A 23,989-nucleotide genomic window follows, 5' to 3' on the forward strand; every position below is an offset into this window, starting at 1 on the left:
ATAAACATAACATAGTAGTAGTACAAAGTTATTGGGAATATATTGTTATAATTAGCATGTGATTATAAAGCCAGATAATACTTAAATAATAAAACTCCCAATCGTATAGGATACAAATGAATCATACAAAACAAAGAAAAAATCTAAAAAAAACATGAAAAAAGGAAAAATAAAATAACCCCCCCCAAAAAACTAATCTAAACAGAATTAATCAATTAAACTAAAAAAAATGCACACACGAGGAAATCTGCAGATGCTGGAAATTCAAGCAACACGCATCAAAGTTGCTGGTAAACGCAGCAGGCCAGGCAGAATCTCTAGGAAGAGGTACAGTCGACGTTTCGGGCCGAGACCCTTCGTCAGGACTAACTGAAGGAAGAGTGAGTAATGGATTTGAAAGTGAGAGGGGGAGGGGGAGATCCAAAATGATAGGAGAAGACAGCGGGGCGGGGAGGGATGGAGCCAAGAGCTGGATAGGTGATTGGCACAGGGGATATGAGAGGATCATGGGACAGGAGATCTGGGGAGAAAGACAAGCGGGGGGGGAAGGGATGGGCAAGGGGTATAGTCAGAGGGACAGAGGAAGAAAAAGGAGAGAGAGAGAAAGAATGTGTGTATATAAATAAATAAGGGATGGGGTACGAGGGGGAGGTGGGGCATTAGCGGAAGTTAGAGTAGTCGGTGTTCATGCCCTCAGGTTGGAGGCTGCCCAGACGGAATATAAGGTGTTGTTCCTCCAACCTGAGTGTGGCTTCATCTTTACAGTAGAGGAGGCTGTGGATGGACATGTCAGAATGGGAATGGGATGTGGAATTAAAATGCGTGGCCACTGGGAGATCCTGCTTTCGCTGGCGGACAGAGAGTAGGTGTTCAGCAAAGCGGTCTCCCAGTCTGCATCGGGTCTCGCCAATATATAAAAGGCCACATCAGGAGCACCGGACGCAGTATATCACCCCAGCCGACTCACAGGTGAAGTGTCGCCTCATCTGGAAGGACTGTCTGGGGCCCTGAATGGTGGTAAGGGAGGAAGTGTAAGGGCATGTGTAGCACTTGTTCTGCTTACACGGATTAGTGCCAGGAGGGAGATCAGTGGGGAGGGATGGGGGGGGGATGAATGGACAAGGGAGTCGTGTAGGGAGCGATCCCTGTGGAAAGCAGAGAGAGGGGGAGAGGGAAAGATGTGCTTAGTGGTGGGATCCCGTTGGAGGTGCCGGAAGTTACGGATTATAATATGCTGGACCCAGAGGCTGCTGGGGTGGTAGGTGAGGACCAGGGGAACCCTATTCCTAGTGGGGCGGTGGGAGGATGGAGTGAGAGGGGCTTCCCTTCCTTCACTATCAACTCTGCTCTCAAACGCATCTCCTCCATTTCACGCACATCTGCTCTCACGTGTCTTACGTCACCCACGCGCTGGAGAGCTCGAGCTTTATCAGTTTAACGGCTGGGCTACTAATCACGTGACCAGACCCTCCCCCACCGCTGTCAACAGAGGATTCAGGACCTGCGCTATTCCCATTGGTGGGTTTTTGTTCTACCATATATATGAGGAAATTTTTGAATCAATATTATCAAAGAAAGATTTTGGAATAAAAATTGGTACCAATTGAAATACATATAAAAATTTAGTCAAAATAATCATCTTGATAGCATTGATCCGACTGATCAGTGACAAAGACATTGTTGATCAGTTAGTAAACAAAAGTTTAATCTGATTAATTAAAGGTAAAAAAAACTTTAAATAAATCTTCATCCCTTTTCGTGATTTTAACCCCTAAATATATAAAAGAGTCAATAACCAATTTAAATGGCAAATATCCATAAATAGGAACCTGCTTACTTAGGGGCAATAGTTCACTCTTATTAAGGTTCAATTTATAACCAGAAAAGTTACTAAATTGAGCCAACAAAGATAAAATAACAGGAATTGATTTTTCCGGATTAGAGATATCTAATAACAACTCATCTGCACATAATGATAATTTATGTATTTCATTTTCGCGGGTAATACCAAAAATGTTGGGCGAGTCTCGGATACCAATTGCTAAAGGTTCAAGGGCAATATTAAATAATAATGGACTAAGAGGGCATCCTTGCCTAGTACCCCGAGATAGACGATAAAAGGGAGATCTTTGATTATTAGTACAAACCGAAGCTACAGGAGTGTAATATAACAATTTAATCCAGGATGTAAATATCGGACTAAAATTAAAATTAAAATTTTAAATAATAAAATTAAAATTTTCCTCTATTCTCTCTCCTTGGTTGTCTAGAATATTCAAAGAATCAATCAGATTAGGTAAATTACCACAATCGTTTTATGAAGCTTCTATTTCTATAATTCTTAAAAAGAATAAAGATCCTACTGACACTCACAACATGCTGGAGGAACTCAGCAGGTTGGGCAGCATCCGTTGAAACGATGAATCGACGTCTCGGGCCGGAACCCTTCATCAGGACTGACGAGGGAAGGGACAGAGGCCCTATAAAGAAGATTGGGGAGGGTTGGAAGTAGAAGGCTGGTAGGTTCAGTTGAAAAACCAGGAATTTGAAAGACAAAGGGGTGGGGGAGGGGAAGCAGGGAGGTGATGGGCAGGAAAACAATGGGTAGTAGAAGGAGGCGGAACCATGAGGGAGGTGATAGGCAGCTGGGGTAGAGGCAGAGTTACATAGGGATAGAGGAAGGGAGGGGGAGGGAATTACTGGAAGTTGGAGAATTCTATGTTCATACCAAGGAACTGGAGACTACCTAGACGGTATATGAGGTGCTGCTCCTCCAACCTGAGTTTAGCCTCATCCTGGCAGTAGTGGAGGCCATGTATGGACATATCTGAATGGGAACGGGAAGCAGAATTGAAGTGGGTGACTACTGGGAGATCCTGTCTGTTGTGGCGGACGGAGCGGAGGTACTCGATGAAGCGGTCCCCCAATCTGCGTTGGGTTTCACCGATGTAGAGGAGGCCTCACCGGGAGCACCGGATTCAATAGATGACCCCAACAGACTCAAAAGTGAGGTGTTGCCTCACCAGGAAGGACTGTTTGGGGCCCTGAAAGGTGGTCACAAGTGATGTGTTCCATCCGCTGAAGGGCCTGTACTGTGCTGTACTATTCTATGTATATATAGGAAACAGGGAGTAAATACGGTGCTTGCGGAGTATAAAAAGTGCAAGAAAATACTTAAAAAGGAAATCAAGAGGGCTAAAAGAAGACATGAGGTTGCCTTGGCAATCAAAGTGAAGGATAATCCGAAGAGTTTTTACAGGTATATTCAGAGTAAAAGGATTGTAAGGGATAAAATTGGTCCCCTTGAATATCAGAGTGGTCGGCTATGTGCGGAACCAAAAGAAATGGGGGAGATCTTAAATGTATTTTTTTGCATCTGTATTTACTAAGGAAACTGGCATGAAGTCTATGGAATTCAGGGAAATCAGTAGTGAGATCATGGAAACTGTACAGATTGAAAAGGAGGAGGTGCTTGCTATCTTGAGGCAAATTAAAGTGGATAAATCCCCAGGACCTGACAGGGTATTCCCTCAGACCTTGAAGGAGACTAGTGTTGAAATTGCAGGGGCCCTGGCAGATATATTTAAAATGTCGGTGTCTACAGGTGAGGTGCCGGAGGATTGGAGAATGGCTTGTTTTGTTCCGTTGTTTAAAAAAAGATTGAAAAGTAATCTGGGAAATTATAGGCCGGTAAGTTTAACGTCAGTAGTAGGTAAGTTATTGGAGGGAGTCCTAAGAGACAGAATCTACAAGCATTTAGTTAAACAGGGACTTATTATGTAGAGTCAACGTGGCTTTGAGTGTGGTAGGTCATGTTTGACCAATCTATTGGAGTTTTTCGAGGAGGCTACCAGGAAAGTGGATGAAGGGAAGGCAGTGGATGCTGTCTACAAGGACTCCAGTAAGGCCGTTGACAAGGTCCCACATGGGAGGTTAGTTAGGAAAATTCAGTCGCTCGGTATACATGGAGAGGTGGTAAATTGGATTAGACATTGGCTCAACAGAAGAAGCCAAAGAGTCGTAGTAGAGGATTGTTTCTCTGAGTGGAGGCCTGTGACTAGTGGTGTGCCACAGGGATCAGTGCTGGGTCCATTGTTATTTGTCATCTATATCAATGATCTGGATGATAATGTGGTAAATTGGATCAGCAAATTTGTTGATGATACAAGGATTGGAAGTGTAGTGGACAGTGAGGAAGGTTTTCAAGCTTGCAGAGGGATTTGGACCAGCTGGAAAAATGGGCTGAAAAATGGCAGATGGAGTTTAATGCAGATAAGTGTGAGGTATTGCACTTTGGAATGACTAACCAAGGTAGAACATGCAAGGTAAGTGGTAGGGCACTGAGGAGTGCAGTAGAACAGAGGGATCTGGGAATACAGATAGAAATTCCCTAAAAGTGGCGACACAGGTAGATAAGGTCGTAAAGAGAGTTTTTGCTACATTCGCCCTTGTATATCAAAGTATTGAGTATAAGAGTTGGAATGTTATGATGAGGTTGTATAAGGCATTGGTGAGGCCGAATTTGGAGTATTGTGTACAGTTTTGGTTACCAAATCACAGGAAGGATATTAATAAAGTTGAGAGAGTGCAGAGAAGGTTTACAAGGATGTTGCCTGGACTTGAGAAACTGAGTTACAGAGGAAGATTGAAAAGGTGAGGACTTTATTCCCTGGAGCGTAGAAGAATGAGGGGAGATTTGATAGAGGTATATAAAATTATGGTGGGTATAGATAGAGTGAATTCAAGCAGGCTTTTTCCACTGAGGCTGGAGGAGGGAAAAATAAAACCCAGAAAACATGGGTTAAGGGTGAAGGGGGAAAAGTTTAAAAAGTTTAAATGTGGTTCCATTGTTTAAAAAGGGTTACCACAGAAAACCATAGAACCATAGAAACTACAGCACAGAAACAGGCTTTTTGGCCCTTCTTGGCTGTGCCGAACCATTTTCTGCCTAGTCCCACTGACCTGCACACGGACCATATCCCTCCATACACCTCCCATCCATGTATCTGTCCAATTTATTCTTAAATGTTAAAATAGAACCCGCATTTACCACCTCGTTTGGCAGCTCATTCCATACTCCCACCACTCTCTGTGTGAAGAAGCCCCCCCAATGCTCCCTTTAAACTTTTCCCCCCTCACCCTTAACCCATGTCCTTTGGTTGTTTTCTCCCCTTGCCTCAGTGGAAAAGGCCTGCTTGCAGTCACTCTATCTATACCCATCATAATTTTATATACCTCTATCAAATCTCCCCTCATTCTTCTACGCTCCAGGGAATAAAGTCCTAACCTATTCAACCTTTCTCTGTAACTGAGTTTCTCAAGTTCTAAGAGTAAACCTGGCAATTATCGGCCTGTGAGTTTGACGTCAGTGGTGGGTAAATTGATGGAAAGTATTCTTAGAGATGGTATATATAATTATCTGGATAGACAGTCTGATTAGGAACAGTTAATATGGATTTGTGTGTGGAAGGTCATGTTTGACAAATCTTATTGAATTTTTTGATGAGGTTACTAAGAAAATTGACAAGGGTAAAATGGTGGATGTTGTCTATATGGACTTCAGTAAAGCCTTTGACAAAGTTCCACATGGAAGGTTAGCTAGGAAGGTTCAATTGTTAGGAATTAATATGGAAGTAGTAAAATGGATTCAGCAGTGTCTGGATGGGAGATGCCAGAGAGTAGTGGTGGATAACTGTTTGTCAGGTTGGAGGCCCGTGACTGGTGGTGTGCCTCAGGGATCTGTACTGGGTCCAATGTTGTTTGTAATATACATTAATGATCTGGATGATGGGGAGGTAAATTGGATTAGTAAGTATGCAGATGATACTAAGATCGGTGGTGTTGTGGATGATGAGGTATGTTTTCAAAACTTGCAGAGAGATTTTGGACAGTTAGAAGAGTGGGCTGAAAGATGGCAGATGGAGTTTAATGCAGAAAAATGTGAGGCGCTACATTTTGGTAGAACTAATCAAAATAGGACATACATGGTAAATGGTAGGGCATTGAAGAATGCTGTAGAACAGAGGGATCTAGGAATATTGGTGTGTAGTTCCCTGAAGATGGAATGTCATGTGGATAGAGTGGTGAAGAAAGCTTTTGGTTTGCTGGCCTTTATTAATCAGAGCATTGAGTATAGGAGTTGGGATGTGATGTTGAATTTGTACAAGGCATTGGTAAGGCCAAATCTGGAGTATTGTGTACAGTTCTGGTCACCGAATTATAGGAAAGATGTCAATAAAATTGAGAGAGTACAGAGGAGGTTTACTAAAATTTTGCCTGGTTTTCATGTCCTAAGTTACAGAGAAAGGTTGAACAAGTTAGGTCTTTATTCTTCGGAGCATAGAAGGTTGAGGGGGTCTTGATAGAGGTGTTTAAGATTATGAGGGGGATTGATAGAGCTGACGTGGTTAGATTTTTTTCCATTGAGAGTGGGGAAGCTTCAAACAAGAGGACAAGAGAGTTAGAGGACAAAAGTTTAGGGGTAACACGAGGGGGAACTTCTTTACTCAGAGAGTGGTGGCTGTGTGGAACGAGCTTCCAGCAGAAGTGGTTGAGGCAGGTTGTATGTTGTTGTTTAAAGTTAAATTGGATAGATATATGGACAGGAAAGGAATGGAGGGTTATGGGCTGAGTGCAGGTCGGTGGGACTAGGATAAGTTAAGAGTTTGGCACGGACTAGAAGGGCCGAGATAGCCTGTCTCCGTGCTGTAATTGTTATATGGTTATATATGGAACATTTGGGGGGAGGGGAGAGGCTTCTTCACACAGAGAGTGTTGGGAGTGTGGAATGAGCTGGCAGATGACGTGGTAAATGCGGGCTCACTTTTAACATTTAAGAAAAACTTGGACAGGTATATGGATGGGAGGTGTACGGAGGGATATGGTCGGGGTGCAGGTCAGTGGGACTAGGCAGAAAATGGTTCGGCGGAGCCAAGAAGGGCCAAATGGCCTGTTTCTGTGTTGTAGTTTTCTATGATTCTTCCGACCACGAGACCCCTCACCGCCGCTGCGCTATAGTCATTGGCCCAAGGCAATGTCAATCACTGTTTACGCCCAATAGTGGAGGCGGACCAGCCGAGAGGGCGTTACCCCGCAGACTTGACTTGCTGCCGTTAAAACTTGGACAGGTATATGGATGGGAGGTGTACGGAGGGATATGGTCGGGGTGCAGGTCAGTGGGACTAGGCAGAAAATGGTTCGGCGGAGCCAAGAAGGGCCAAATGGCCTGTTTCTGTGTTGTAGTCCCAGTAAAAGCGGAACAAATCCCAAAGTAAATGTCCGCTTTCTGATTCATTTCCTCTTTCCTCCGAGCGAAGGTGGGGGCGTTTGTGAAGCGTCTCCTGCGGCCGGAGTCTGATGTATCGCTGAGAGGTAGGAGGAGAACGCTCGGCCCGTCGGTTTGATGCCGGTTCCCCGGGGAGGGAGGGGGGTGGGTTATTGAAAGGATGAAGATGGTGAGAGAGCGGGCGGACAGGATGTTTGTCCCGGTGGGGACAGGAGGGGCTCATCTGTGGAAATGTCTGAGCCCACGGTGGTGGCGAGCAGAGGGATTCACCACATTGGGGGGCAAACACCGGCAGACTGTTGCCCTGCAAGCGGGGCCGATGGTCCGGGCAAAGTGGGGAAGGGAGTGGTGTTTGGGGCCCTGGTCTTATTGAATGACAGGACGTGCTAGAGTGGCCGAGTGGCCTGATGCTGTTCCTGGTGTCTGTGTGTGTTAGATACAAGGAATAACCAGACTCTTCTTGGGCCTGCAGGATGTCCCAGTCGGTGTTATAGGAACCAGTGCTCGGAGCCCCGTTGTTCCCAAACTGTGTCAACAATTTGGCTGAGGGACCAAATCAACATTCCGGAGTCTTTTATTGACAAAAAATGTATATTAATATCCTGAAAATGACACCAACTGTATATTAGAACCCGAGAGTTTCGGGGGTTTGGAAAAATTAAATGAGAGTGTGCGTTTTTGTTTCCCGGGGTTTGTTTCCATATCGATGTGGTGAAGAGGGAGTTCAGAGCCGACACAGCAGGGTCCGATACGGGTCAGACGGGGTAAGATACCGGCGGCACTCCGCTCCGGGACAACCAGCACCGGAGCATTTAGAGTAACGCCGCAGTAATTCGGAGCTGGTCAGGGAGAATATTAAATAAAACCAACATGGGAACTTTCTGATCCGATCACCTGACAGAGTGTGAAGGAACCGCGACGAAGAGTAGCTGCGGATTTTAAAATAAGCGAGCCGAGCCGAGCCGAGCCGAGCCGGGCCCGTGTGGGCGGAGGCCAAGGAGGAGATCGATGCCTGCGAACGGGGGAAGTAAATCTGCAACGAGCTTTGGAAACTGTCCATGGACAAAGTCGGAGACAGCGGGGCTGAGCGGCACCGGACAGTGTGAACAGATGTGACGGGATCGCGGGAATCACTGTGGCTGAGAAAGTTGCCGAGGCTTTCTCGGCTTTGCACATCAGTCAGAAACCCGATGGACAGAGATTTACACTGATTTTCCAAAGCGATCCCGGCCTCCTTCCCGAACCCTGGCCGCCGTGCAGTCAGCGCCCCGGACCGTAACGTTTCTCCCGGCATCAGCACCTTTGAGGCGCCGGCGATCGCCGCCTTCCCCGTTTTAACCCTCCGGGAATGAGCTGCTCTCCATTTCCAGCATCTCCCTGTCCCGAGACCCACGGAGCGGAAAGACAGTAACTCACTCGCTCTCGCTGTTGTTTCTCCCGTGAATTTAGTGGCGATGGTGATCCTATCCCAGGGAAAGTGCGGCCTCTCCACCCGCACCACTCGCTACCTGGTGGCCACGGCAGGGGCGGATGTACTGACCATCGTCTTTGCGGTGATATTGTGGCGTGTCTGTTATTATTACTTCCCAGGGACTTTCCTGGACATCACCCCCGTGTGCAGTGTGATCGCGGTCCTGGGAGAGGCAGCCACAGACTGTTCTGTCTGGTTCACCGTCAGCTTCACGTTTGATCGGTTTGTCGCCATTTGTTGTCAGAAACGGAGAACAAAGTATTGCACCGGAAAAACTGCGGCTGTGGTTCTGACAACAACCGGCGTTCTGATCTGTTTTAATAACGTACCCTTCTTCTTTATATATCGTCCTCTAAAAGTAGTCGACATTATACCCCGGGACTGTACTGAAATACCGGGCTACTGTACGGATCCCGAGTGGGTGGGATATGACCGGCTTTCTACCGTCCTAACACCGTTACTCCCATTCGTGTTAATACTCCTGTTTAACGCTCTGACAGTCAGACACATGTTAGTGACCAGTCGCGTCCGTAAGGGGCTGAGGGGTCAGAGCAAGGCGGAGAACCGCAGTGACCCGGAGATGGAGAGCAGGAGGAGGTCTGTGATCTTACTTCTCACCATCTCCGGAAGCTTCATCATCCTGTGGTCGGTGAGTGTTGCCGAATTCCTTTATAACACCATCGCCGGGTTGGATCAGAATGACCACAACGATTCTGAATACACTTTTCATCCGGAGAGATGCCGATGATATTAAGCTGTTGTACAAACACATTTATTTGTGGGGTAACTCAGTCCAAGTTCAGAGAGCAGTCCATTAGCACAGCGAAATATCCGCTCACGTCAATTATTCAATTAATTAACAAACAACATATCTAATCTCTTCTCGGAGGCATTCGCAATGTTTCTGATCTTGACTCTGCAGAACCAATGATCATCGGAGAAGGTGGCAGCGGGGAGAGTAAATCTGGTTTCGAGCCCGAGAGAGAGACGCAGCACAGGAACAGACTCTCCGACACCCGCAACCCGCGACCTCCACTGCTACCAATTATTAAACTCATCCTACCTTTAATGTTTAGTTTTCCACCATATTTCCGCGCTCGCCACCGCCAGACCCTTTTCGGTCATGACAAAGCGAGACAGGCTCTGGGAACATTCAAGACCAAACAGGCAAAAATGCAACTCATTAGTTACTTCGGTCTTTTGCATAAGAATGAAGCGAAAAAAAATGTCAACAGACTGCACGAACTTACAGTAAAGCTCGCACTTGTCCGTCGCATTAGACAAAGATGTTGCGGGGGTATGTTTAACACCACAGAACTCATGCATAATTGCGCAAATTTTCACGGAAACCTCCGATGCCTAGTCTGCTTCAAAGAAAATAATGTCATCTCACTTCCTGATTTTTAATAAATTTCCATCCGATCAAATTGTGTGTTGACTCTCCTCTGCATTCACTCCAGTAGAATCGCATATTTATTATTATTTTTATTTTTTATCTCAGCTCAATCTGATAAAAATTGCGGTATGGACATGGACACGGAGAAGCCCACTGATTTCTCAATCGCTTGGAACTTTCGGCCGATTCTGATGGTGTTGCGTATTGTGGCTGTCTGGAGATTTACATAGATATTGTCGTGCGGGTCGAATTGTTTAATGCTGTTGTGTGGTGACTTTGGAATGATGCCAGTCGTGTAAATCACAAATGGGACAATGTTCATGTACCACAGCCTTTCATTTTCCTCATTCAAGTCAGCATATTTCTGGTGTTTCTCACTTATTGATTTTCATGCGTTGTGTGTTCGGAATAACCATCCCTATTATCCTGTAATATTAGAGCTGGACGGATACCAGGTATTGCCCCATCTCTAGTAATAGATTGGTCATAAGAGACTCCAAAACTCGATTAGGATTCTATTTACTGTATAATAATGTATAGAATGATTTTGGTCGAAGATGTTTGTCACTTGATTGTACCTGTGTAAGATTAAATTAAACTGTTGCAGGATACTGCAGGATATTTTCTGGTTTCACATGGCATATTCTACTTCTATCTTCTTGAATTTGTTAGGTTTTTTTGATTGTACATTTTTGATGTCGTGTCTGAACCACCTGGTCCTGTATTACTACAGGGAAACACTTTGTTTCTGGAAAGACGTCTCCAAATTTGAGCCAGTCTTTGGACGCTTTCTCGTTGACATTTAGTCTGCTTGGATCGCGGGGATTTCACCCATGGACAGTTACGCTCATCCATTGGCTAACTCTTTCTTCTATAGCAGTGTTTGCCAACCTTTTTAGCCCAATGCCCTCCTAAAGCACCTTCCTACTTTCCAACGTCCCTCTTAGGCCCAATATACTTTCCATCGCCCCCATAGTGTAAAAACATGGCTACCATATGCTAACATGAGAAAAATATTCTGATTTAACTTCATATTTATCATTAAACATAGATTTCACAGCACCTGCCCGCTGCACAGTAGCTGCGGGATGTTAATGATAAATGACACAATAGACTTGCAATTTCATTTTCATAAATTCCACTAAACCAGCATGGCAACCTGTTATATATGGTGCTCCATCCGTTGGACAAAAAATCATGTTCCTAATCAGAATAATTTTGTTATCAATTTCACTTTGAGCTCGTCATGGACTGATTCTCCGTTGATATCTATTTTCAACCTTTTACAATCAATAATCTCTGAATCATTTTTTCCAATTTTGATGAACGGTGCATGTGCCATTATCAATGCCTCGTTGTCTCGCACAGTTGGCTCCCACATTCTGTTTTCCTTTAGCTCTGTGCATAGTGATACTCAATGTCTTCACTCGTTTCATCAATATGACGTGCTACATAGTTAATACTCAGAGGAATCGATTTTAAAATACAGGTATCTGTTTTGAGAACAGTGGTGAGTACCCGATACGGCAGGCCTTATTAATCTCTTACTAACTGTATGAGACCTTGCAGACTATTTCTATCATTGTGGAAATGTTATGAGAAGCAATGAGATGACGATCAAAGTCATTTGCAGCTTTCTTTCCGAATGCCTCCAGTGTGCAACGCTTTTCAAATGCTTCTTTCATCTTCTGGAACAGAGTGAAACCACAAGCATCTTTTTCAGTGTGTCATTTATGGAAGTATTGCTGCAATCTTGATGCTTTCGTTGTTTACAAGTAAGACACATGGGGCGTCACTGATCTGACGGAAAGGGAATAAAACAATACTCCAGGCTTGTAACACTCTAAAGACGCACTTCTTGTAGTGTCTATTTCTTAGCAGGATTAGAATTGAAGGCTTCACCGCCTTCAAACCATAAGATCATAAGATACAGGAGCAGAAGTAGGCCATTCGGCCCATCAAGTCTGCTCCGCCATTCAATCATGGGCTGATCCAATTATTCCAGTCATCTCCACTCCCCTATTTTCACCCCATACCCATTGGTGCCCTGGCTAATCAAGAAACTATCTATCTCTGACTTGAACACAACCAATGACTTGGCCTCCACAGCCACTCATGGCAATAAATTCCACAGATTTACCACCCTCTGACTAAAGTAATTCCTTTAACCTGTCTGTCCTTTTGTAGCCTCCCTATTTCCTCAAAACTTCCTGTCCCTCCAACTGACTTGGTATCATCTGCACCTTTGGAACGAAGCCATCAATTCTGTCATCCAAGTCACTGTCATATAACATACAAGAATCGGTCCCAACACAGATCCCTATGGAACACCACTGGTCACCAGCAACCAATCAGAAAAGGTTCCCTTTATTACTATTCTTTACCTCCTGCCAATCAGCCACTGCTTCATCCATGCAAGGGTCTTTCCTGTGATATCATGGGCTCATAACTTGATAAGCAGCCTCATGTGTGGCACCTTGTCAAGGACCTTCTGAAACCTCACGTGCACAGCATCAACCGATTCTCCTTTGTCCATCTTGCTTGTTACTTCTTCAATGAATTCAAAGACTTTCAACATACTTGTCAGGCAAGATTTTCCCTTGAGGAAACCATGCTGAAAATGACCGAAAATACCCTGAAAACACATGCTCAATATCTGACTCCAATATCTTCCCAAAGAGTGAAGTGAGACTAACTGGTCTATAAGTTCTGTTCATCTAGCTCCCTCCCTTCTTGAAGAGTGGAGTGATAATTCCAAATTTTCAGTTGTATGCAACCCTGCCAGATTCAATTGATTATTGAAACATCATTACTAATCCCTCCACAATGTCTTCAGTCACCTCTTTGAGAACTCTGGGATGTACACTATGTGGTCCAGGTGGCATATTTACCTTCAGACTTTTCTGTTTCCCAAGAACCTGCTCCCAAGTAATGTACTATAAATATTTCTGACCACTGACATCTGGACTTCCACCATCCTGCTGGTGTCTTCCATAGTGAAGACTGATATAAAACACCTACTCAGTTCATCCGCCAGCTCCTTGCCTCTATTACCACCCCTCCAGCAATGTTTTCCATTGGTCCGATATGTACCCTCACCACTCAGTTACACTTCATGCATCTAAAGAAACATTTAGTATCCTCTTTATTGGCGAGCTTACCTTTGTATTCCATATTGTTCCTTCTTTTTTTTTAAGTTGCCTTCTGTTGCTTTTTAAAAGCTTCCCATTCCTCTGACTTCCCACCATTTTTTGCTCTGTTATATGCCTCCACTTTGGTGTCCATGTTGGCTTTGCCTTCCTATTAGCCACAGTTGTATCATCTTGCCTTTGGAATACTTCTTCCTCTTTAGTACTTATATATCCTGTGCCTTCCAGATTACTCACCGAAATTCCAGCCATTCTGTCATCATCCATTCCAGTGTTCTTTCCTTATCAATTTAGGCCAATTCTTCTCTCATGCCTCTGTAATTCTCTTTATTCTACAACTATACTGACACGTTTCACATTAGCTTCTCCTTCTCGCATTTCAGGGCGAATTCCATTATATTAAGATCACTTCCCCTCTGGGTTCTTTTGCCTTAAGTGCTCTAAATAATTCCTATTCATTGCACAACACCCAGTCAAGAATAGCTGATCCCCAGCTGGGCTCAACCAGGAGCTGCTGTAATAAGCCATCTTGTGGGTATTCTAGGAAATCCTCCTCTTGGGATCCAGCACCTACCTGATTTTCCCAATATATCTGCATGACTATCTCCCATGAATACTGTAATATTGCTGTTTTGGCATGCATTTTCCTTCTCCCATTGTAATTTGTAGAAGATATACATACTACTGTTTGGGGGTCTCATAAAACTCCAATCTCTGTCTTTTCACTCTTACTACTCCTTTGTTCTACCCACAATGACTCAACACCTTCTGACTCTTTCTAATGAGTTGGAGACCTCATCCTAGAAACAAAGGGGTTCCTTGCAGAAATACAGGACAAGGTGGTTAACAAAATGATTTTAAAAAAAAATCAAAAATAAATGAAATACAAACAAACAAGGCAGAAAATGCCAAGAGAAACCAGAGACAATCCAATATATTCCAGGCTCCTGCAGCAGTTTAACTCCATCTGATTAATTACAATCAAGTGGCAAATATCATTCACCAAAATCTTGCTTCAAAATAAAAACTCATGAATTCCCTCCATCACTTCATAAAGGCACCATAAATTCAAGCCTGATCCAGTTTTAGAGTTAAAATCTTACAAACTATATGATAATCAATACATTATTTCAGATAGGACAATCTAAAATAACCATCTGGGTATAATATTATGGGATAAACAAGCAGGAACAACTCCCTCAATAGATAAAACCATTCCCACCACACACATGTGCCTCGACCAGTGCAGCACCTCACCACAGGTATTGTTTGTGTCATCAGTCAGACAACCAGATTACTTTCTCTGTCAATCAGCTTCCAAATGTTGCTACTCTGTCATTCATTGCCACGCCCCACTGCTGATTCCCTTCTCCTCATCCTACATTCTTACCCTGACAACTCCCAATGTCATTCTTCCTCAGCCCAGAGATTTGAGGGGCGAAGAACATCTCAGGCAGAACTACAGTCAGCTCAACTTCTTCAGTCTGCAGAAAAGTCAAGGGAAACATCTTCACCCACAGAGTGGTGTTACAGCATTAGCAACAATGCTGATGCTGAGGATGTTCTACGAGTCTGTGGTGGCCAGTGCTATCATGTTTGCTGTTGTGTGCTGGGGCAGCAGGCTGAGGGTAGCAGACACCAGCAGAATCAACAAACTCATTCGTAAGGCCAGTGATGTTGTGGAGATGGAACTGGACTCTCTCACCGTGGTGTCTGAAAAGAGGATGCTGTCCAAGTTGCATGCCATCTTGGACAGTGTCTCCCATCCACTGCATAATGTACTGGTTGGGCACAGGAGTACATTCAGCCAGAGACTCATTCCACTGAGATGCAACACTGAGCATCATAGGAAGTCATTCCTGCCTGTGGCTATCAAACTTTAGAACTCCTCCCTTGGAGGGTCAGACACCCTGAGCCAATAGGCTGGTCCTGGACTTATTTCCATCTGGCATAACTTGCATATTATTATTTATTTATGGTTTTATATTGCTATATTTATACTCTATTCTTGGTGCAACTGTAATGAAACCCAATTTCCCTCCAGAACAATGAAGTATGTCTATCTATCTATCTGTCAATGAATTTAGAAATGAGTCAATGTTTTTTTAAACGAACATAAACATTTATTAAACTTTGCTTACGATAGTGAAAAGTAAAGAAACAACTAACTTAACTGGAAGTAAACTGCTATAAGCAACTCTGGAACAGTTCTTAAAGTGGTAAATTCTAACACAGTTCTTAAAGTGGTAAATTCTAAAGTTCAAGTGATTTACAGAGTCAATAAGGAGAGACTTCTCTGGAGATGGATTTCTTCACAGACATGACATTTCTGCTGATTCTGTCCAAAGGATTCATGACGAAGGAAATAAAATAGCTTAAAGGAACTGACCTTTTCCAGGCAAGTAACACTGCTCAAACTTCCCTGCTCTTTTGCAAGAGTTATCTCAGATGCAGGTCACTATTTCTTGACCGAAGAGTCCAATAAGGGCGATCCTTCATAACCCCGCTGAACGACTCCAACTTTATTGTGATCCTTCAGGTTCCCGTCCTTTTGATGAAGGTCTTCACTCTCCGATACTGAACTGCAAAAGTAAAACTAACAAAAACCTGGCAGATATTGGCAAAACTGCCAGCACAAAGGTTTTACCTTAAGATAGAAAGTAAAACTCCGGTTTAAAACGAAACTGCATCACAAGACAAATACGCAGCAAAACGGACTATCTGACGAACTAAAAATAACTCAACTGAAGACTAACTGCATCACACCAGGGTTCCCTGTTATATACCTGTTGCGAACATGTAATCACGTGTCCTCACATTGGAGGGAAAGTTACATCACCCCACCACCACAAGACCATTACCTCATGCTCACAAGATACTGCATTACATCATGGTCATAAGACAGTCACAAGATACCCACAAGGTATATAAGACCTCCCACCAAAAAGGAGAAAATTTTGGTCTGTTATGAACAAAATTTTTAAAAACTAACAATTTATAAAAGAAATACAAATGTATAAAATTTACAACATACACAGTATCATACAGTACCTTACAAACTAATATACAGTAGAAGTGTTACAAATGCTAAAATATAACTCCATAAAAAATTACATTGCACATTTAATATCTAGGTAGACTGTCAGCAATCACATTATCTTTGCCTTTAATATAGGTTATCAAAATATTATACTCCTGTAACATTAAACTTTGTTACTGAATTGGAGTTTGCTTCATTTCCTTAACCATTATCCTTAACCAAACCCGGACCTACAAGGTGATCAAGATAGGTCACTATGGCATGGCCAAATTCACTTTTAACTAAGTTAATAGTTAAGTTAGCTTTTGAAAGTCTTTCAAATAGTTTCTCCACCGCAGTAACATGTGCTTTCCAAGTATCATTTCCTGTAACAAAATCATCAATATAGGCATCTGCCCATGAATCACAGAATTAATTGTCCGCTGCAAATTACCTGGTGCATCCTTCATCCCAAATGGAAGAACATTATATTCGTATAACCCAGATGGGGTTACAAATGCAGAAATCTCTCGACCTCTAACCATCAATGGAACATGCCAATACCCTTTTAACAAATCAATTTTTGTAAGGAACTTTGCTTTTCCCACTTCATCCACACAATCATCTACTCCAGGGATTGGATATGCATCAGTTTTTGTCACAGTATTCACCTTCCTGTAATCAGTACAAAACCAAATACTACTGTCTGGCTTAGGAACCATCACATAAGGTTAACTCGAATTCGAATTAGAAGGTCTAATAATATTATTCTCTAACATATACTTAATTTCTTGTTCACAAGTTCACATTTTGCCCTGTTCATCCTATATGGATGTTGCTTTATGGGATTTGCATCTCCAACATCTACATCAACTGTAGCTACAGTGGTTCTTTTAGGAACGTCTGGAAATAAATCCCTATACTGTATTTAACAATTCACTGTTTCATTTGTTGTCTCTGCTCTGGCTATAAATGAGCTAATTTCTCATCAATATTTTCCAGAATTGTTGAGTTTGATGATCTGGCAGAAATAATGCTGGGTTTAAAATGAGTTTCAGATGAATCATCCATTAAGTCCCTAGTGGGATCAGCCTCTATTATTAACCATAACAGTCATAGTAGCAGACTGTTTCTCATAATATGGTTTTATCATATTTATATGACATAGCTGTGTGGGACTTCTTTGATCTGGCGTTTTTTATCATATAATCCACATAATTAACTTTGGATATAACCTCATAAGGACCATGGAATTTAGCTTGTAAAGGGTTCGTTTGCACCGGGAAAAGAACCAACACCTTATCTCCAGGCTTAAATGACCTCATTCTAGCATCCTTATCATACCACGTTTTCATTTTCTCCTGAGCCAACTTTAAGTTTCCGTTGGCTAAGCTACACGCTTTAAGTAATCTTTCCTTGAACTTTAAAACATAATCCAGCAAATTCGTATGTACCTCTTTATTAATCCACTGCTCTTTCAACAAGTCCAAAGGTCCTCTAAATCTATGCCCAAACACAAGTTCAAAAGACTAAAACCGAGGGATTCCTGCACTGAATCCCAGACTGCAAAAAGTAATAAATGTACGCCCTCATCCCAGTCCTTTTCATTTTCCACACAATACATCCTAACCATGGTTTTGAGGGTAGAATGAAACCTCTCCAAGGCTCCTTGTGATTCACGATGGTATGCAGATGAGGTAATCTGTTTTGCTCCCAGTTTATAATCTCTCTGCTGAAACAATCCAGACATAAAATTACCACCTTGATCAGATTGTATTTCCTTAGGAAATCCAAAATAAGTAAAGAACTTTATAAGAGCCTTTATTACCGTTTTAGCTGTTATATTCCTGAGTGGAATGGCCTCTGCAAACCTAGATGCTGTGCACATGATAGCCAGCAAATATTGATGTCCAATCTTAGTTTTTGGCAATGGGCCTACACGATCTATAATAATTTTGGAAAATGGTTCACCAAATGCTGGAATCGGTTGCAGTGGGGCCACTGGAGTAACTTGATTAGCTTTACCCACAATTTGGCAAGTTTGACACGTTCTGCAAAATGTCGCCACATCTTTTCTTAAAGTAGGCCAGTAAAAATATTTAAAAACCTTATTTGCAGTTTTCTTTACACGTTGATGGCCACCCAAAGGCATACTATGAACCATAGTTAAAATCTCATTCCAGTAAACTTTAGGAACTACTACCTGGTGATTAACTTCCCATTCTTCACTTGCAGGACTTGTAGGTGATCTGCACTTCCTCATTAATACTCCCTTCTCAAAATAATACCCTACTGACACCTTTTCAATTTCACTATCTGGAAGAGCTTGTTCTTTTAATTTGATAATCTCAGGGTTTCTACTCTGCTCTGTTATCATCTTTTTCTGAGATAGAGATAAATCTTCATGGTCAGACTTACTACCAGAATCTTGATCAAACAATGAAGGTAAGAAAGTTTCTGACACATCCTCAAAATTTGAATCCCGAGTTGAACAGTCATGGGTAACAGACCCATCCTGCACATCAATCTTTTTAGCCTTAGCTTGGGTTACAACACAGGAAGAATCCGTTTTAGAAGAATCCATCTGTGGTTCCTCAGGTATGGGCTTTGTTGTCAAATGCACTTCTGGAAAGACTTGTCTGTTTGCTAAGTCATTCCCTAATAATAGAGAAATGCAATTCATCCTTAAACTGGGTTGTAGTCGTAACTTCACAAGTCCCGTAACTAACCCTGACCTTAAGTTTGCTCTATGCAAATGTACTGGCATAAGGGCACTCCCAACACCTCTTATAGAGTTTACCTCACCAATGTCAGACTCATCACTAAATTTGAGAACACTGTCTAATATAAGTGATTGAGAAGCTACAGTATCCCTAAGGATTTTTATTGGCACTGGATTGGGTCCCTCTTTCAAGGATACAAATCCTTCGGTTATAAAATAATCATATCCCCTCTTAACTTGGTCGAAGTCTGACAAAGCTTCATGTGTATTTATCGAACTCTGTGGATTTACAAGTGTTTCAATACGTTGCACACAAGCATCCGGGACTGCCGCCTTCTCCTTTAATCAGAAACAGTTAGCTATGATGTGTCCAGGTTTCTTACAATAATTACAAATAGGACCAAAATGTCTTTCCTTCATATGTTTCCCTTCATCCTTACCTTTCTCACTAACTTCTGACTTAATTTCTGGTTTACCTTGACTCCCTGTGCTATCTTTCCTTTTAAAAGTTCTACCCTGAGGAAATCTACTCTTATGGATTAAAGCATACTCATCAGCTAATTTAGCAGACTCCTGCAACGTAGCAGTGTCCCTCTCATTTAAGTATGTCCTTACCTCAATAGGGATGCACCTTTTAAATTCCTCCAATAAAATCAACTCTTTTAATTTACTCTACTCCCCATTCACATTTTTAGAGGAAACCCATCTCTCAAAACACACAGAATTATCGTAGGTAAAATCCACGTAATTTTTGTCCACAGCTTTCTTCAAATTTCTGAATCTTTCTCTATAAGCTTCTGGAACCAGTTCATGCGCTTTCAATATATGCTGCTTCACAGTATCATAATCAAGTGTTTGCTCAGCAGTTATTGCTGTATAAACTTTCTGTGCCTTACCTCTAATTATACTTTGTTACATCACTGGCCATTGATCTTTTGGTCACCTTGAAGTGAGAGCAACAATTTCAAAATGTTACAAATATTTGTCCACTTCTGTTTCATTAAGTGGAGGAGCCAAAATAACTTCTCGACTAGCAAGAAACTATTTCATAGAACCAGAATTCTGATTCTCAGACTTTAATTTCTCCATCGCTAGCTCAAACTGTCTCTGTTTATCTGCTTCTCTAGTTTTAAATTCCCTTAGTTTATATTCTTCTTCTAATTAACTTCATTCCAAGTCCACTTTAACTTGTTCGAACTTTATCTGTTCGTTATGGAACTGCACCTCAAGATTACTGAATGGAAACATTTCTAACGCATCCCCAGCAAAATTACCGGATGCTATATAGTGTGTCATGCTTTTTCTTTGAATTATGGGTTTGTTGTAACTTTTGCAATTCCTTTAAGGTCCAACCCTCTAGCAATCTCGGATACATCACCCTTTTTCGCCATCGCTAATAAGTCCAAGTCTGGTGATTCCATAAACTCATCAATATTCATTGCTGCTGAATACCACCCACAAACCAATCAAACAAAACAATTGGAAATTGCCTTATTCAAATCAGATTACTAATTAAACAAGCACTCAACCTCAAAATCGGAACAATCCCAAGAGCCCCCGATTGGTTACAGCATTAGCAACAATGAATATAGAAATGAGTCAGTGTTTTTTTTAAACAAACATAAACATTTATGAAACTTTGCTCCACAATAGTGAAAAGTAAACAAACAACTAACTTAACCGGAGTTAACTGCTATACACAACTCTGCAACAATTCTTAAAGTGGTAAATTCTAACACAGTTCTTAAAGTAGTAAATTCAAAAGTTCAAGTGATTTACACAGTCAATAAGGAGAGACTTCTCTGGAGATGGATTTCTTCACAGACATGATGTTTCTGCTGATTCTGTCCAAAGGATTCACGATGAAGGAAATAAAACGGCGTAAAGGAACTGACCTTTTCCAGGCAAGTAACACTGCTGAAACTTCCCTGCTCTTTTGCAGGAGTTATCTCAGATGCAGGTCACTATTTCTTGACGGAAGACTCAATAAGGTCGATCCTTCATTACCCCGCTGAACGACTCCAACCTTATTGTGATCCTTCAGGTTCCTGTCCTTTTGATGAAGGTCTTCATTCTTTGATACTGAACTGCAAAGGTAAAACTAACAAAAACCTGGCAGATATTGGCAAAACTGCCAGCACAGAGGTTTTATCTTAAAATAGAAAGTAAAACTCCGGTTTAAAATGAAACTGCATCATGAGACAAATACGCAGCATAACGGAGTATCTGACAAACTAAAAATAACTCAGCTGAAGACAAACTGCGTCACACCAGGGTTCCCCGTAATATACCTGTTGTGAACATGTCATCACGTGACCTCACATTGGCGGGAAAATTACATCACCCCACCATCACAAGACCATTACCTCATGCTCATAAGATTCTGCATTACATCATGGTCATAAGACAGTCACAAGATACCCACAAGATATGTAACAGTGGTGACTGGAACCCATCCCACAGGGAGAGCGAGAGGTGAACAACAGGGGAAGGTTTAAGAGGACCGTCTTGGAACAGAATCCAACTCAGGGTCCAGCCGGCCTGAGTTGACTCTCTGCTGTACACTAGGTGTGTTATAAATTCACCAAGTACCAGAGACTGAGTTTAAAATAGAACTGATTTATTTCTCTCAGATCCAGAATATTAAACTCCAGTCCCATTAAAGGTGAATATGCAACAGAAGAAACTCCTCCCATGCCCAGTGACCAGGGTGCAGACTGGGTGTGGTGAGCAGCAGCAATAATTGCAGAGTTCAGCACCGACAGTCACTCTCGAAATTGCATTTAGCAACGGTGATGGACAAATATCCAGCATGCAGCTTATTGAAACTTTCTCCGCAGAATCCAGTCGAGTGTCACAGCTGTCAGACACTGTAAGATTTCACTGCTCATGTAATGGCCTCTCTGCAATGTTTCACTGCTGAGGTAATGGCTTCTCTGCAGCAGTAATGTTTAGGTTACGACTGGAGATAACAGGGTTTCAGAGTGCGGGGCTATCCAATGACAGAAATGTTCTTTCTTGTGAGTCTGGAAGAGAGATTTTTGTGGTTTTTTGCTGGGGAGAGATGAGAAGATGAGAATGGAGAGAGTGGGCCCTTTTTCTCTTTTTTTGTTTACTTCACTAACCATATAGTCAAAGTAGGAATTATAAAGCTCAATTATTTAATCGCATATTGTGTACTGTTCGTTATTTCGGGGTACTGATTTGTAACAGGAGACACATCACACAGCATCCACGCAAACGAGATTTCTTAACGTTGGCCGGGCTGGGGGGCTGTCACAACCTATATTAAGCTGCTAGCTAAGCGAGAGTTACATAAGGTTAGATGACTGAGTGAATCACTCCCCACATTCACAGCAGGTGAACAGCCTCTCCCCTAGTGTGAACCCGGTAGTGGGTCATAAGGATAGATAACTGAGGGAATGGCTTCCCACATTCGCAGCAGGTGAATGGCCTCTCCCCAGTGTGAACTCAATGATGCACATCTGGTTGATTTGGAAGAGAGAATCTTTTCCCAAAGTCCAACCAGGTGATCGGCCTCTACCCAGTGTGAACTTGCTGGTGCCTCTGTCGTTGAGATGACCGAGTGAATCCCTTCCCACAGTCTGAGCAAGTGAACGGCCTCTCCCCAGTGTGAACTCGCTGGTGTGCTATTAGGGTGGATGACCGAGTGAATCCCTTCCCACAGTCTAAGCAGGTGAATGGCCTCTCTCCGGTGTGAACTCGCAGGTGTCTCTGTAGGGTGGATGATCGAGTGAATCTCTTCCCACAGACTGAGCAGGTGAACGGCCTCTCCCCAGTGTGAACTGACTGGTGTTTCAGTAGGTCGGATGACCGAGTGAATCCCTTCCCGCAGTCTGAGCAGGTGAATGGCCTCTCCCCAGTGTGAACTGACTGGTGTTTCAGTAGGTTATATGACTGAGTGAATCTCTTCCCACATTCTGAGCAGGTGAACGGCCTCTCTCCAGTGTGAAATCGCTGATGTATCTTCAGTTGGGATGAGCAAGTGAATCCCTTCCCACAGTCTGAGCAGGTGAATGGCCTCTCCCCAGTGTGAACTCGCTGGTGTGCCATTAGGGTGGATGACCGAGTGAATCCCTTCCCACAGTCTGAGCAGGTGAATGGCGTCTCACTGGTGTGAACTGACTGGTGTCTCAGTAGGTCCGATGACCGAGTGAATCCCATCCCACAGTCTGAGCAGGTGAATGCCTTCTCCCCAGTGTGAACTCGCTGGTGAGACATTAGGGCAGATGACTGAGTGAATCCTTCCCCACAAATTCAGCAAATGACCAGCCTCTGCCCAGTGTGAACTGACTGGTGTGTTCACAGTTGGGAAGACTGACTGAATACCTTCTCACACACAGAACAGATGAATGGCCTTGTCCCAGTGTGAACTTGCTGATGTACCTTCAGTTGAGATGACAGAGTGAATCCATTCCCACTGTCTGAGCAGATGAATGCCTTTCCTCTGTGTAAAATAATGGGTGTGCTAGTTGGTCAGATAGTGAATCCCTCCCCACCATCTGAGCAGGAAGGATGATCGAGTGAATCCCTTGCTCCACTTCTTAAATATCTGGACAGAGACAGCAAAACTGGCGTGTTGTGTTTGAGATTCCTGTAGATAAATTCCTTATTGTTTTTACCCTGAAAAAAGATTTACAAATTCCATCAATGGGTGCAGGACAACATTTCAGATGAGATCACTTGAGCTGTCAAGGTGTGATCTGGCATCACACTGTCACAGTGAAGTTCAACCCAACTTGGAGAGAGAAATCATCTTCTAACTGGGCACAGTGATGGTATCTGGAATGACCATCAAATTCTCTGATGTTCTTTCTGTGTCTATGAGAATGGATACAGAGGAGATATCAGGGGTAAGCTTTTTTTTATGCAGAGAGTGGTGACTGCGTGGAAGGGGCTGCCGGTAACAGTGATGGAGGCGGATAC

General features: G+C 42.9%; 1 protein-coding gene across 1 annotated transcript in view; it reads right to left on the reverse strand.

Moving 5' to 3' along the window:
• Positions 1-23,549, reverse strand: part of LOC140208212 (uncharacterized) — a 165,311-nt gene extending 141,762 nt beyond the window's left edge. Inside the window, exon 1 of the mRNA XM_072276721.1 lies at positions 22,962-23,549. Within this exon, the coding sequence (XP_072132822.1) occupies positions 22,962-23,284 (323 nt within the window). The 5' untranslated portion in view covers positions 23,285-23,549. The remainder of the gene's footprint in view (positions 1-22,961) is intronic.
• Between the last annotated feature and the right edge of the window lie 440 nt (positions 23,550-23,989).

Source organism: Mobula birostris, chromosome 13, assembly GCF_030028105.1.
Source record: "Mobula birostris isolate sMobBir1 chromosome 13, sMobBir1.hap1, whole genome shotgun sequence".
NCBI lineage: Eukaryota > Metazoa > Chordata > Chondrichthyes > Myliobatiformes > Myliobatidae > Mobula > Mobula birostris.